Consider the following 16,510-nt stretch of genomic DNA (forward strand, 5'->3'; position numbering starts at 1 on the left):
TGCCTGAAGTGATTTAGGGAAATCACGCAAAACCTAAATCGGGACGGCCGGACGCAGGTTTGAACCGTCGTCCTCCCGAATGCGAGTCCAGTGTTCTAATACTATTGCGCCACTTCGCTCGGTACAATGTCGAGAACCTCACATGTCGAAAAAAGCGATATTGCGAAAAAATCCGTGTATCGCAACGAAACCAATATATCGAAATAAAACCCAGATATCGAAACAAGCCGGCCGCGGTGGTCTCGCGGTTAAGGCGCTCAGTCCGGAACCGCGTGACTGCTACGGTCGCAGGTTCGAATCCTGCCTCGGGCATGGATGTGTGTGATGTCTTTAGGTTAGTTAGGTTTAAGTAGTTCTAAGTTCTAGGGGACTGATGACCTCAGATGTTTAGTCCCATAGTGCTCAGAGCCATTTGAACCAATTGAACCACATCGAAACAAAACCCATGTATCGAAGAAACCAAAATATTCCAAAGTATTGATCGAAGATCTGACGTATATAAACATCTCATTTTTCGGAAATTTCATGTACCTGATATTTCACGTATGAAAAGATTCACGTATCGACAATTTCTTTCACCGAAAATTCCATGTATCGTAATTTTCATGTCGTTAATTTCATCTGTCGATAATATGACATCAAATAAATTTCATCTATCGAATTTATCACCAGATACCTCTGTAGTACCGGAGGAGTTATCGACAAGTGATGTAGCGATACTACAGGGAGACTGGTATCTGTAATTAGGGGAGTTGTGACTTGCAGACTTAGAAAGGGGAGCTTTCCTTGACCGCTGTTCGAACTGAGTCTCCTCTACTGACACACATTCCACGCACGGATGCCGGGGGCGGTGAACTCTGCTGACGTGTGGTGTAGGGAGGTGCGTGCGAGGCCCTGCCAGCGGCCAGAGCGCATGCGCTACGCGGAGGGTGCGTGGCGGTGGGGGAATCGCACCGTAGCAAACTCTGCGTTGCCGGAAGCTGCGAATCAATATCCCGCAGAGGTGCTCTCTCATCTCTCCCTCCCCTCGCAATTGTGCAGACGCTCCACCCTGCCCCTGCGCGCTGTGCACCCCTCCACCCTCCGACACCCGCTGGAAGCTGCGGGGACGTCGCCGCTCAGTTTGGTCCGGGAGGGTGCGCGCTTTGGCTGCCTGCGTGCGGCAACCTGCGACCCTGTGGAGCGCCAGCGGCGTGCGCGGCTGCGGCAGCAGGCAGACTGCTCAGCGAGTGACTGTCCCAGCGTCTGGCTCGTCGCAGCGTGTGTTTCATTACTGCCCGTCCAAAGTACGGGATAACCGCAGTGCGCTTTTGAACAAGAAGAAGGCTGCAGGAGGCTGCTCTTGAGAAGAGTCGACGTACATATTACTGGAGATTCCACATCCTGTTTCGATTACGACGGATTTATCCCGCTAGCACTGTCAGACAAAAGTGAAGACTATATAGTGTTGGGACTGTCCCCTCTCAGGAATGACCCAGTGTGCTGTGCTGCAGGCGAAACTCTAAAATACCTGCTCCGTCGCTACTGCATTGCTTGCAAGTAAGAAATTACACGGTGAAACTGAAAGACTTTGAAAACGCTTCGTCTTCGGTACAGGAGAAATGCGTTGCGTCGTTGCGAACTGAATCGCGTCAGTGGTTTTCTCAAACAAAACAAAACACGGTTTTGTGGCAGACTTTTTTTCTTCCTGCTATTTTGCTTAAGTTTGTGAAAAATTACTGTGCGTTGTCGTCACCCCATGAAGATAGCATTTTTCCTAACATAACAGAATTTTCAAGGCATTCTGGCCTTTTGGTGAACCAGATTTTGCTTAACTGCTCATATGTGAAAAACCGATCTTTTAAAGGATATGACGAAGCAGTTAACAGAGAATTTGGATGTTCTGTCTGAAGACATATAAAGTCTGCTTTGGGACGTGTTTCTAAAGGGATTTAATGCAGCATCTGGCAATGGGAAAAACATAGTGTCATCGGTAGCTAACTGCTAAACCGGAGACTTGAAGTGTATCGACGGAAATCTACAGTGAGAAGACGCCTGGGAAGTAGCCGCATTTGATCCTAGCAACATACGACAATGTCGGTAAGCGTACGAATATTTCAATCTGTAATATTTTATCCTGAATGATATCTGGCTGTTACTGTTGGGATAAAATCCTCCTGTTATTTTGTATTATTAACTACGACGTATTTTCGGTTATGTAGTTTACGTCAGGTGTAGCGTATAACACGCTAAATGCACAGACTTGGATTACTGCCAACGTGCTCATCAACGTTACACACCGGCCAACGGCGCTGCCTGAGATGTGAGACGAAAAGCTGTCTCCTCATTTGTCACAGCGACGACGCTTTGCTTCTAAAATCTTGCGACTCACTGGCTGTGAGACTGAATTAACAGAAAACAGAAAAGAGTTACGATGGCACGTGTTTTTCATAGTCTCCCCCCACTTGAGTGCAGCGCGCTCAAGTTTCGTTTATCTACGTGAAATCGTACATTGGAATTTTACCCAACTCCAGCGTAACGTTAGCCTGAATGTATATTGTCACGTCCATCAATAAATCAGTATTAGTTCACAAAAATTCACACATGTGAGTTTCTGCGGTGATAGTTTGGTATTCATAACATATCTAGTCAACTGTGACGATTTTTTCCAGGAAAGAATTGTCGGCGTTTTTCTTTGCACTCAAATCTCCCAACGTTGGTTCACTAAAGCCGCACTTCCGCTACTTGACAGTGCCTGCTCGCAACTGGTTACTCGAATGCACGTGTGTTGTGTACAGTTGTTATTTCTCCACGGATCCACCAACTGAACACCCACCCCCACCCTTACTCAGGCTGTAACTGACTTTACTGTGCTGATCTCACTCACTCATCAGGACTAAAATCATTCCCCGGAATTTGTTGGACGGACGGTGTATATGGCTTTAACGACTTACGCTTTAAACTTTAGAGGGGTTACATAGTCGGAGCTACGAAGCAGTGAACAACATGCAATAAAACGATAGTGTAATCCTAACGGAAACAGACAATGCGGCATACTGATACCATTCGAGGTATTCATCAGGGGTTGAAGGTATGCAGAGTGGCAAAAATATGTATGTGTTCGAAATAAGTTATCTCTACCGATTTTTAATTGCAAATGCTGTTGGTATAGAGTTACAAAAGTTGTAAAAAAACATGTGTGAATTTTTGTGAACTAATACTGATTTACTGATGGACTGCGATTTTGATCCGTCGATCACGTCGAATGACAACGGTCTTGCCGCAGTGGATACACCGGTTCCCGTCAGATTTCCGAAATTAAGCGCTGTCGGCACTTGTATGGGTGACATCCTGGCCGCCATGCGCTGTTGCCATTTTTCGGGGTGCACTCAGCCTCGTGACGCCAATTGAGGAGCTACTCGACCGAAGGGTAGCGGCTCCGGTCAAAGAAAACCATCATAAGGAGCGGGAGAGCGGTGTGCTGACCACACGCCCCTCCTATCCGCATCCTCAGCTGAGGATGACACGGCGGTTGGATGGTCCCGATCCGATGCGATGAGCCACTTGTGGCCTGAAGACGGAGTGCTTTTATATATATATATATATATATATATATATATATATATATATATATATATATATATATATATAGTGTAGCAAGACACTGGCACAGTTGTTCCTCTGTCTACTGCCAATCTTATTGGATTTCTGATTTCTGAGCGTTTCTACCATTATGCGAGAGGCGTTAAGTAAGTAATGGAACGCACTTTTTGTCTTTTTCAATTTCGTCTGAACAAATGCGGATTTTGCTGCGAGACGTCCTGACGTTCGAAGCAGAGACCTATCGCTTTCTTTTGGCAGCAAACCAGGCACCACAGATATTCATAGACGCATGCAGAATATCTACGCATACCTGGCAGTGAACAAAAGCACGGTGAATCGTTCGGGGAGGCGTCTGCTATCAACGCAACGGGGTCGCGCAAACCTCTTCGATCTCCTGCGTGCTGGAGACTCTCATTCGAAGTGATCGAAGGATCACAAACACCTCGTTGTACAACTGTGTTGCTAGTGCTGACACACTCGTCCACGAGTGGGGGCACTCAAGGTTGTGTGCCCGCTGAGTTCCTTGCCGCGCAACAGAAGACCATAAAGAACAACAAAGGCCCGTCTGTGCGGAACTGCTTACACGTTTCCAGGCTGAACGTGACAAACATGGGTTCATCACTTCACTCCGGAAACAAAAGCATCAATCCGTGGAGTGACACCATACCATTTCTCCTCCGAAGAAAAAGTTCATAGCCGTACCCTCAGCAGCAAAGTCACGCCGACTGTCTTCTAGGACACTGAAGGGGCTGTTCTGTTCGATGTCCTCCCGCAAGGAGCGGCGAACAAGTCTGTGGTGTATTGTGTTGTCCTTCGGAAATTGAAGCTCAGAGTGTTAGTCGGCACAAAAATGCAAGCGAACTTCTCCCCAGTGTCAACGCAAGGTTTCACACAATTCTGCGCACCGAGTGGAGGTCACAAAACGTGTTTCTCATCCACCCTACAGACCGGCTCTCGCGCTTTCCGAGTTCCATCTGTCTAGTCCAATGAAGGAGGCATACCACGGAAAGCAGTACGTGGGTGACGTGGAGGTCGCTGGGGCAGCAAGGCGTTGATTCCGACACCGACCATCGGAGCGACACCACGCGAGCACACAGGCCTCCCAGTAAGGTGGCGCGAGGCCGTGCCATAAAGCGGAGATTAAGTTGAAAAACAAGGTTTTGCAGCCAAAAGGGTGGGGAATAATACGATGTACATGCTTTCACAAATGACTTAGTGAACGCGACTCGCATGTAATTTATCGTACTGAATATTGTTGATCAACCTGTGCTCCTTACCAAGTAGCACTAAGAGCAGGAATGGAAAAGCTCCGAGGAAGAGCGGCGCGTTTCTTCGCCGGATGGAATAGGCGATGCGAGAGCGTTACGGGGGAGATCCTCATCAAACTTCGGCGGCAGACACTACAAGAGAGGCGAGTGCATCTGGAGAAGTGTACTTGTAACATTCCGAGAGCATACGTTCGAAGAAGTGTAGAGCAACTTTTTACTTCTTACGTAAGTCTACAGGATCTCGCGGCCATTGTCAGTGGAGGTAAAATCTTCAATGCTGTTAGCCCACGTCATATATCTTCTGTACGATCGATGTTTCGACTCCTCTGTTGCGATGTTTTTCAGGATTTTATGGCGTCTACGATTGACTTAACACCCAACTGTCGACCTTGGAGACCAAAAGACCCCGAAGAAGATACCAGCAGAGTCGGAACGTCGATCATACACAAGATATATGACGCGGCCTACCACCCTAGAAGATGGTTTTACCTTCATATAACTTTCTTCCCCCCCATGAACCATGGACCTTGCCGTTGGTGGGGAGGCTTGCGTGCCTCAGCGATACAGATGGCCGTACCGTAGGTGCAACCACAACGGAGGGGTATCTGTTGAGAGGCCAGACAAACGTGTGGTTCCTGAAAAGGGGCAGCAGCCTTTTCAGTAGTTGCAGGGGCAACAGTCTGGATGATTGACTGATCTGGCCTTGCAACATTAACCAAAACGGCCTTGCTGTGCTGGTACTGCGAACGGCTGAAAGCAAGGGGAAACTACAGCCGTAATTCTTCCCGAGGACATGCAGCTTTACTGTATGATTAAATGATGATGGCATCCTCTTGGGTAAAATACTCCGGAGGTAAAATAGTCCCCCATTCGGATCTCCGGGCGGGGACTACTCAGGAGGATGTCGTTATCAGGAGAAAGAAAACTGGCGTTCTACGGATCGGAGCGTGGAATGTCAGATCCCTTAATCGGGCAGGTAGGTTAGAAAATTTAAAAAGGGAAATGGATAGGTTAAAGTTAGATATAGTGGGAATTAGTGAAGTTCGGTGGCAGGAGGAACAAGACTTCTGGTCAGGTGACTACAGGGTTATAAACACACAATCAAATAGGGGTAATGCAGGAGTAGGTTTAATAATGAATAGGAAAATAGGAATGCGGGTAAGCTACTACAAACAGCATAGTGAACGCATTATGGTGGCCAAGATAGATACGAAGCCCACACCTACTACAGTAGTACAAGTTTATATGCCAACTAGCTCTGCAGATGATGAAGAAATTGAAGAAATGTATGATGAGATAAAAGAAATTATTCAGATAGTGAAGGGAGACGAAAATTTAATAGTAATGGGTGACTGGAATTCGAGTGTAGGAAAAGGGAGAGAAGGAAACATAGTTGGTGAATATGGATTGGGGCTAAGAAATGAAAGAGGAACCCGCCTAGTAGAATTTTGCACAGAGCACAGCTTAATCATAGCTAACACTTGGTTTAAAAATCATGAAAGAAGGTTGTATACGTGGAAGAACCCTGGAGATACTAAAAGGTATCAGATAGATTATATAATGGTAAGACAGAGATTTAGGAACCAGGTTTTAAGTTGTAAGACATTTCCAGGGGCAGATGTGGACTCTGACCACAATCTATTGGTTATGACCTGTAGATTAAAACTGAAGAAACTGCAAAAATGTGGGAATTTAAGGAGTTGGGACCTGGATAAACTGAAAGAACCAGAGGTTGTACAGAGTTTCAGGGAGAGCATAGGGGAACAATTGACAGGAATAGGGGAAAGAAATACAGTAGAAGAAGAATGGGTAGCTCTGAGGGATGTAGTAGTGAAGGCAGCAGAGGATAAAGTAGGTACAAAGACGAGGGCTGCTAGAAATCCTTGGGTAACAGAAGAAATATTGAATTTAATTGATGAAAGGAGAAAATATAAAAATGCAGTAAATGAAGCAGGCAAAAAGGAATACAAACGTCTCAAAAATGAGATCGACAGGAAGTGCAAAATGGCTAAGCAGGGATGGCTAGAGGACAAATGTAAGGATGTAGAAGCTTATCTCACTAGGGGTAAGATAGATACTGCCTACAGGAAAATCAAAGAGACCTTTGGAGAGAAGAGAACCAAGTGTATGAATATCAAGAGCTCAGATGGCAGCCCAGTTCTAAACAAAGAAGGGAAGGCAGAAAGGTGGAAGGAGTATATAGAAGGTTTATACAAGGGTGATGTACTTGAGGACAATATTATGGAAATGGAAGAGGATGTAGATGAAGACGAAATGGGAGATACGATACTGCGTGAAGAGTTTGACAGAGCACTGAAAGACCTGAGTCGAAACAAGGCCCCCGGAGTAGACAACATTCCATTAGAACTACTGACGGCCTTGGGAGAGCCAGTCCTGACTACACTCTTCCATCTGGTGAGCAAGATGTATGAGACAGGCGAAATACCCTCAGACTTCAAGAAGAATATAATAATTCCAATCCCAAAAAAAGCAGGTGCTGACAGATGTGAAAATTACCGAACTATCAGTTTAATAAGCCACGGTTGCAAAATACTAACGCGAATTCTTTACAGACGAATGGAAAAACTGGTAGATGCAGACCTCGGGGAGGATCAGTTTGGATTCCGTCGAAATGTTGGAACACGTGAGGCAATACTGACCTTACGACTTATCTTAGAAGAAAGATTAAGAAAAGGCAAACCTACGTTTCTAGCATTTGTAGACTTAGAGAAAGCTTTTGACAATGTTGACTGGAATACTCTTTTTCAAATTCTAAAGGTGGCAGGGGTAAAATACAGGGAGCGAAAGGCTATTTATAATTTGTACAGAAACCAGATGGCAGTCATAAGAGTCGAGGGGCATGAAAGGGAAGCAGTGGTTGGGAAAGGAGTGAGACAGGGTTGTAGCCTCTCCCCGATGTTATTCAATCTGTATATTGAGCAAGCAGTAAAGGAAACAAAAGAAAAATTTGGAGTAGGTATTAAAATTCATGGAGACGAAGTAAAAACTTTGAGGTTCGCCGATGACATTGTAATTCTGTCAGAGACGGCAAAGGACTTGGAAGAGCAGTTGAACGGAATGGACAGTGTCTTGAAAGGAGGATATAAGATGAACATTAACAAAAGCAAAACGAGGATAATGGAATGTAGTCAAATTAAATCGGGTGATGCTGAGGGAATTAGATTAGGAAATGAGACACTTAAAGTAGTAAAGGAGTTTTGCTATTTAGGAAGTAAAATAACTGATGATGGTCGAAGTAGAGAGGATATAAAATGTAGACTGGCAATGGCAAGGAAAGCGTTTCTGAAGAAGAGAAATTTGTTAACATCGAATATAGATTTATGTATCAGGAAGTCGTTTCTGAAAGTATTTGTTTGGAGTGTAGCCATGTATGGAAGTGAAACATGGACGATAACTAGTTTGGACAAGAAGAGAATAGAAGCTTTCGAAATGTGGTGCTACAGAAGAATACTGAAGATAAGGTGGATAGATCACGTAACTAATGAGGAGGTATTGAATAGGATTGGGGAGAAGAGAAGTTTGTGGCACAACTTGACTAGAAGAAGGGATCGGTTGGTAGGACATGTTTTGAGGCATCAAGGGATCACAAATTTAGCATTGGAGGGCAGCGTGGAGGGTAAAAATCGTAGAGGGAGACCGAGAGATGAGTACACTAAGCAGATTCAGAAGGATGTAGGTTGCAGTAGGTACTGGGAGATGAAGCAGCTTGCACAGGATAGAGTAGCATGGAGAGCTGCATCAAACCAGTCTCAGGACTGAAGACAACAACAACATAACTTTCTTGCACATGTGTCTAGCAAAATGAGCACGATGAAAAGAAGCAGAGAAATTTGGACTCGTACGGAAGTTTATTGAACAGTCGGTCTTCCGACTTCCTATTCGTGAATAGAACAGGGATGGAGGTAGGGAGACGGGGAGGGGGGGGGGGGGGGACCATTCTGCGAGAGGTACCCGACGCCATAGCGGTAAGGCCGCTGAGAGAAAGGATGAGAACGGGCGCACATTCGGGGAGGTAACGGCTGGAAGCTCTGTCTGGCCATCCATATTTGAGCTTTCCGTGGTTACACTAAATGGTTGGTTTCTCTCCTCCCTCCCACCCCGGATCGTCCCACCACCGAGCTTGGGTTGTGTCGCTAATGACGATGTCGTCGACGGGACGTTTAACGCGTAATGCCTCTTCATTATTCTTTCAACGCTTCGCCGATGTTAGATTGTACCCTTTTTAGATCGTGTCACAAATTATTACGTAAACAGCATAGTGGCTCACAGTGCTGTTGTTACTGTAGTGTTTCTGTGGATTGATTCCACCGACGTATTGCAGTATTCTCAGATAAATGTACCTGTATACACTGTGTCCCAGAAATGTTGCGACAAACTTCGAGGAATTGTAGAGGATATCTTGAGGAACAAATCGAGAGCATGAACCCGTGTTCGGAAACGTCATCCAAATACTTTACAGAACGCCGAAGTTACACGCCACTGCGCCTGCCGCAACCTCAACAAGCGCCCGCGTCCGTATGCTGACGGTACACAAGAGGGACGCCTCGCAGTGCCGTCTGTTGCTCAGGAATCGCCGCTGATCGCCACGACCCCCATTGCAGAAGCTGGAGCTCGCTGTGGCTTGTCTCCTACGAATCGGACGCTCTGTTAGCGGATAACACGAGTTTCCTCCTGCAGTTCTGAAACCCTCTAATATCTACAACGGTCTTCGGTGTAGAGAATAAAAATAAAATGCAGATAGAAACTCGTGTCTGAAACTGTCATCCACCAAGTCGTCATTGGATGACTTTTCTGGACATGGTTTCCTGTCCTCGAAGTATTCCTCAAGACACCCCCTTCAACTCCTCCAAGTTCGTCATAACATTTCTGGGACACGCTGTGTACGTAAGTGCGTGCGTGCGTGTGCGTGCGTGCAGTAGGCAGCTCCTAAGATTGCCTGCGAGGGGTGAAGCAACAACGGTGATTCGTTGAACTCCCTTCTGCGCGTATGGTCTATGTTATTGGTCTCTCAAGAGATATTGTCACCGTCAGCCATTTTGTGTGTCGTTGTTCGCCGATTTTCTTTTACTTTTTTATGTACTACCAGACTGCCAAAAGAAGAATAGGCTAGTTCGATGTAATGTAAATATCAAATCCGCGTTTTAAACATACAAGTAGACAGCAAATTACGGTTTTTCACTAGATAATAGACGCACAAGGGAGAATATGATGGCCGGCCGCGGTGGTCTCGCGGTTCTAGGCGCGCAGTCCGGAACCGCGCGACTGCTACGGTCGCAGGTTCGAATCCTGCCTCGGGCATGGATGTGTGTGATGACCTTAGGTTAGTTAGGTTTAAGTAGTTCTAAGTTCTAGGGGACTGATGACCAAAGATGTTAAGTCCCATAGTGCTCAGAGCCATTTGAACCAATTTTTGAGAATATGATGGATACTGTTGCGAACGCATCAGTGTTCTCAAGACGTGAAACGATGTAGAACACTAACGTCGCTCGAACCTCGTCAAGTTAGTCACGTCGACATACGGGGAGAGAGAATGACGGCGTGGAGTTTAGTAGTGGGGCGATATTCCGTGAACTTCACTCTACCCACAATCAGCTCTTCGTCATCCGAACAAAGCGGAGCCTCTAGAAGCGCGTCATCATCTGCATTCGGTATTTGACACTCAGCCCATAATACGACGAATGAACACAGGAAGCCACACGTAAATCGGAATTTCCAGGCAGATTAAAACTGTATGTCGGACCGAGACTCGAACTTGAGAACTTTGGCTTTCGTGGGAAAATGCAGAGCTCCTCAGTTAGATTCTCGGTTCGGTACACAGGTGTAATCTGCCTGGAATTTCGTATCAGCGCACACACTGATGCACAGTGAAATATCAATTCTGGAAACATCCCCCAGACTGTAGCCAAGCCATGTCCCCGCAAAATCCTTTATTCCAGGAGAGCGAGTGCTGCAAGTTCCGCAAGAGAAGACTGGAAGGTGGGGGTCGAGGTACTGACGGAAGTAAAGCTGACAGGGCGGTGCGTGGGTGGCGCGCAGTTCAGTCGGCAGAGCACTCGCCCGCGAAGACACAGTTCGCGCCTCGGCCCGTCACACAGTTTCATATCAGCTCATACTCGGGTTTACAGTGAAAAATTCATTCTGCAAAATGAGTTACATCTAATGTTGCTTTGGTTAATTTATCAAATTTGTAGCCTAGACTACCAGGTGCCGAACGGGGTGCTAGTGAATGCTTATAGCTAGAGTTGTAAAACTACCATAGGCTACGATACAGTATCATAGTTAGGTGCTTTTGCTAGTAGCCTTGGTCAAGTAACATCGTAATTGCGTGTGTTGCATGCCAATTGAGCATTACCTCATTTCGATCGCTTTGCTTGCGTATGCGACCAGTATCTCTCCGAGAAACTGGTACCGGTGAGCCGTCTAGAGAGTGACTGATGATATACAAAGAATCGCGTAAACTACGCAACATTTTCTTTGCTGTACACAATTATCCACCTTTCTGTCAATTTTAGCGGTATTTATAGCGGAAATGAAATCGTTTGTTAAATTGTTGATTTGGAACGTGAAACAGTGATGGTGTAGCAAAAACGAAAAAGAGCATTACAGATTTATGATGTAGTGCTCAAAAAAGATAGAATTTGAAAAACGCAAAACAAAACATCGCATCAATACTTCGTCAAAGTTATATAAAACTTGTTTGTGTTCTTCATAAACAACTATCGCACTTACCAATAATAACAGGAAACTTTTGCCTTTCGTCATGATCAAAATCGTTCCATAGAGTATAAAATAATAATAACAATTATATAGCTTTCTTTCTTTGTGCCTGTAAACTGTACTTGCATCATAATTAGTTGCTTTGGTTACATAAAAGCGTGGAAGTTATGCGATCTGGTATTTTTTCATACTTACAAAACCCAGTTTATGTATTGTAATAAAATCACCGTCATCCTGCCAGCGGCCTTGTCAAGCAGGGCGGAGCAGCGGACAGAGGTTCAGCGCACTCTGTTGCCCCTGGGGTGGGAAACTGCCCCCAAGGGCGGAAGAATCAGCAGTGATCAACGGCATGAGGCTGCAGAAGGCAGTGGAAAACCACTGCACTAGAGACACGCGTACTGATCCACAGGATATGTGGTCTGTAATTGAGAAAGTGTCATGACGATCTCTCCATTGCCAAAGGATTCCGTAACAGTTCCCCATTCGGATCTCCGGGAGCCGGTTGCCAAAGGGGAGGTGACCATGAGAAACAGATTAAATAACGAACGAAAGGATGACGTTCTAGGAGTCGGGGCGTGGAATATCAGAAACTTGCACTTGATAGGAAAGCTACAAGATCTGAAAAGGGAAATGCAAAGGCTCAGTCTAGATATAGTAAGGGTCGGTGAAGTGAAATTGAAAGAAGACAAGGATTTCTGGTCAGATGAGTATAGGGTAATATCAACAGCAGCAGCAAATGTTATGACGGGAGTAAGATTCGTTATGAATAGGAAGTTAGGGCAGGGAGTGTCTTACTGTGAACAGTAAGGTGATAGCGTTGTTCTTACCAAATCGACAGCAAACCAACGCTGACAACGATAGCTCAGTCATATATGCCGACAGCGCACACTGAAGATGAAGATATACAGAAAGTATATGTGGATATTGAATGGGTAATACAGTACGCAAAGTGAGATGAAAATCTAATAGTCATGGGGGACTGGAGTGCAGTTAGGGGGAAGAAGTAGAAGAAAAGGAGAATATGGGCTTGGGACAAGGAATGAGAGAGGAGAAAGACTAACTGAGTTCTGTAACAAATTTCAGATAGTAATATCGAAAACTCTGTTCAAGATTCATAAGAGAAGAAGGTATACTTGGAAAAGGCCGGGTGATACGGGAAGATTTCAGTTAGATCACATCATGCTCAGACATGGATTCCGAAATCAGATGCTGGATTGTAAGGCGTACCTAGGAGCAGATACAGACTCACATCACAATTTAGTAGTGATGAAGAGGAGGCTGAATTTTAAGATACTAGCCAGGATGAATCAATATGGAAAGTATTGGGATGCGGAAGTAATACGAAATGACGAGATGCGCATTAAGTTCTGTAAGGCTATAGATTCCGCAATAAAAAATAGCTCAGTAGGCACTACAGTTGAACAGCAAGGGACGTCTCTGAGCAGTACAATCACAGAAGTTGGGAAGAAAAACTTAGATACAAATAAAGGTAATTGCGAAGAAACCGTGGATAAAAGAAGAAATACTTCAGTTGATCGATGAAAGACGGAAGTGCAAAAAAATTCAGGAAAAATTCAGGAATACAAAAATAGAAGTCGCTGAGGAGTGAAAAACGTAGGAAGTGAAGGGAAGCTAAGACGAAATGGCTGCCTGAAAAACTGAAGAAATCGAAAAAGAAGACAGAAGGGATACCATTCCTGAAAGCATTGGGGGAAGTGGCAACAAAACGATTATTCACATTGGTATATAAAATGTATGATTCTGGCGACAAATCATCTGACTTTCGGGAAAATATCACCCACATATTTCCGAAGACTGCAAGAGCTGACAGGTTCGAAAATTATGACACAATCAGTTTAAGAGGTCGAGTTGCTGACAAGAATAATATGCAGAAGAACGGAAAAGAAAATTGACGATATGTTAGATGACGATGGCTTTAGGAAATTTAACGGCACCAGATGGGCAATTCCGTCGTTGCGGTTGATAATGGAAGCAATACTAAAGAAAAATCCAGACACGTTCATAGGCTTTTAGTCACTATTCTCATTTTTGCTGCTTCTCATTACTTTCGTCACTCCTCGATTTACTCTCAGTCCATATTCTTTACTCGTTACACTGTAATTCTTCTTCACTTTCACCCAGGATTGCAATGTTATCAGCGAATCGTATCATTAATATGCGTTCGACAACGTAAAATGTTGCAAGATGTTGGAAATTCTGAGACAAATAGAGGTAAGCTATAGAGAGAAATTGGTAATATACATTATGTACAAGAGGCGAAGTGCTCGGATTAAAAAGGGTGTAAGGCAGGGATGTAGTCTTTCACCCTACTGTTCAATCTGTACATCGAAGCTGCAATGGTAAAAATAAAAGATAAGTTCAGGATTGGAATTAAAATTCATGGTGAATGGTTCTCAATAATACGATTCGTTGATGACATTTATTTCCTGAGTGAAAGTGAAGAGGAATTACAGGATCTGCTGAATAAAATGAACAGTGTAATGAGTACAGAATATGGATAGAGAGTAAATCGAAGAAAGACGAAAGTAATGAGAAGCAGCAGGAATGAGAACAGCGAGAAACTTATCACCAGGATTGATGGTCACGAAGTAGATGAAATTAAGGAATTCTGCTACCTATGCAGCAAAATAACCAATGACGGATGGAGCAAGGAGGACATCGAAAGCAGAGCAGCGCTGGCAGAAAGAGCGACCCTGGCCAAGCTAGGTGTACTAGTGTCGAACGTAGGCCTTAATCTGAGGAAGAAATGTCGTGAGAACGTACGTCTGGGGCACGGTATGGAAACATGCACTGTGGGAAACCGTAACAGAAGAGAATCGAAGCATTTGAGACGTAGTGCAACAGACGAATGTTGAAGGTGAATCGGAGGGGAAAGGAGAATGTGGAAAACACTGACAAGGAGAAGGGACAGGATGGAAGGCCATCTGTTAAGACATCAGGGAATAACTTCCATGGCAGTAGACGGAGCTGCAGAGGGCAAGAACTGTAGAGAAACTGTAATACGTCCAGCAAATAATGGTAGAATGTTGCAACGCTAGCTATGATACTAAAACATCTGATAGAATACAGAAATATTCAGCGCATATTATTAGTGAATGTGTTGTCACCAGCCACCGTGGCCATTGCTACGACAAGAATAAGCCACCTACGCAGAATATGAATTGGGGAGGAGTTTGTGGCACAACTTGACAAAAAGAAGGGACCCGTTGGTAGGACATGTTCTGAGGCATCAAGGGATCGCCAATTTAGCATTGGAGGGCAGCGTGGAGGGCAAAAATCGTAGCGGTAGACCAAGAGATGAATACACTAAGCAGATTCAGAAGGATGTAGGTTGAAGTAAGTACTGGGAGATGAAGAAGCTTGCACAGAATAGGGTAGCATGGGGAGCTGCATCAAATCAGTTTCAGGACTGAAGACCACAACAACAACAACGCAGAATATCTGGTTACTGTTTGCCGATGATGCTGTAATCTATAGGAAAGTGGTATCCAACGAACGTTGTGAACAAATCAATGAGGATTTTCAGAAAATAAATGTGTGGTGTAATGACTGGCAGTTATCTCTCAATATTAGTAAGTGTAACCTACGGCTTGTTACAAAGGGAAAATCCGCATTAATGCAAGAGTACAAAATAAATGCCCAGTCTTTGGAAGAGGTAAAATCCGACAAGTATCTGTGTGTGACTATCCGAAATGATCTCAAATGGACCGATCAGATACACAAGTAACGGGTAAGGTGAACTCTAGTTTACCGCTTATTGACAGAATCCTGAAGCGATGCAGTCCGTCAACAAAGGACATTGCTTACAATACTTTAGTTCGTCCAGTCTTAGAGTACTGTTCATCTGTAAGGGCGTTGCCTGGTGAAACGTTGTTGTGATGCCTCGTGTTAGGAGGAGAAATGCGTACCATCACGTTTCCGACTTTGACAAAGGTCGGATTGTAGTCTATCGCAATTGCGGTTTATCGTACCACGACAATCTACTCGTCTTGGTCGAGATACAATGACTGTTAGCAGAATAGGGTAATACGGAACGCCGTGCTGGATCCCAACGGCCTCGTATCACTAGGTAGTCGAGATGACAGGCATCTTATCCGCATGGCTGTAACGCATCGTGCAGCCACGTCTCGATCCCTGAGTCAACAGATGGGGACGTTTGCAAGACAACAACCATGTGCACGAACAGTTCGACGACGTTTGCAGCAGCATGGACTATCAGCTCGGAGACCGTGGCTGCGGTTTCCCTTGACGCTGCATCACAAACAGGAGCGCCTGCGATGGTGTACTCAACGACGAATCTGGGTGCACGAATGGCAGAACGTCAGTTTTTCGGATGAATCCAGGTTTTGTTTACAGCATCATGATGGTCGTATCCGTGTTTGGCGACATCACGGTGAACGCACATTGGTGTATTCATGTTCGCCATACTGGCGTATTACCCGGCGTGGTAGTATGGGGTGCCATTGGTTTCACGTCTCGGTCACCTCTCGTTCGCATTGACGGCGCTTTCAGATTTGTTACGACCCGTCGCTCTACCCTTCATTCGATCCCTGCGAAACGCTACATTTCAGCAGGATAATGCACGACCGCATGTTGCAGGTCCTGTACGGGCCTTTCTCGATACAGAAAATGTTCGATTGCTGCCCTGGCCAGCACATTTTCCGTATCTCTCACCAATTGAAAACGTCTGGTCAATGGTGGCTAAGCAACTGGCTCGTCACAATACGCCAGCTACTAGTCTTGATGAACTGTGGTATCGTGTTGAAGCTGCATGGACAGCTGTTCCTGTACACGCCATCCAAGCTCTGTTTGACTCATTGCCCAGGCGTATCAAGGCCGTTTTTACGGCCAGGGGTGGTTGTTCTGGGTACTGATTTCTCAGGATCTCTGCCTCGTGATGA

General features: G+C 45.1%; 1 protein-coding gene across 1 annotated transcript in view; it reads left to right on the forward strand.

Annotated features, from left to right (window-relative positions):
• The first annotated feature begins 1,120 nt into the window (after positions 1 to 1,120).
• Positions 1,121 to 16,510, forward strand: part of LOC126291933 (disheveled-associated activator of morphogenesis 1) — a 1,026,745-nt gene continuing 1,011,355 nt past the window's right edge. The window contains exon 1 of the mRNA XM_049985659.1: positions 1,121 to 2,079. Coding sequence (XP_049841616.1) covers positions 2,074 to 2,079 — 6 coding nt within the window. The 5' untranslated portion in view covers positions 1,121 to 2,073. The remainder of the gene's footprint in view (positions 2,080 to 16,510) is intronic.

The sequence above is a fragment of the Schistocerca gregaria genome, chromosome 9, assembly GCF_023897955.1.
Source record: "Schistocerca gregaria isolate iqSchGreg1 chromosome 9, iqSchGreg1.2, whole genome shotgun sequence".
In the NCBI taxonomy this organism is placed as follows: Eukaryota; Metazoa; Arthropoda; class Insecta; order Orthoptera; family Acrididae; genus Schistocerca; species Schistocerca gregaria.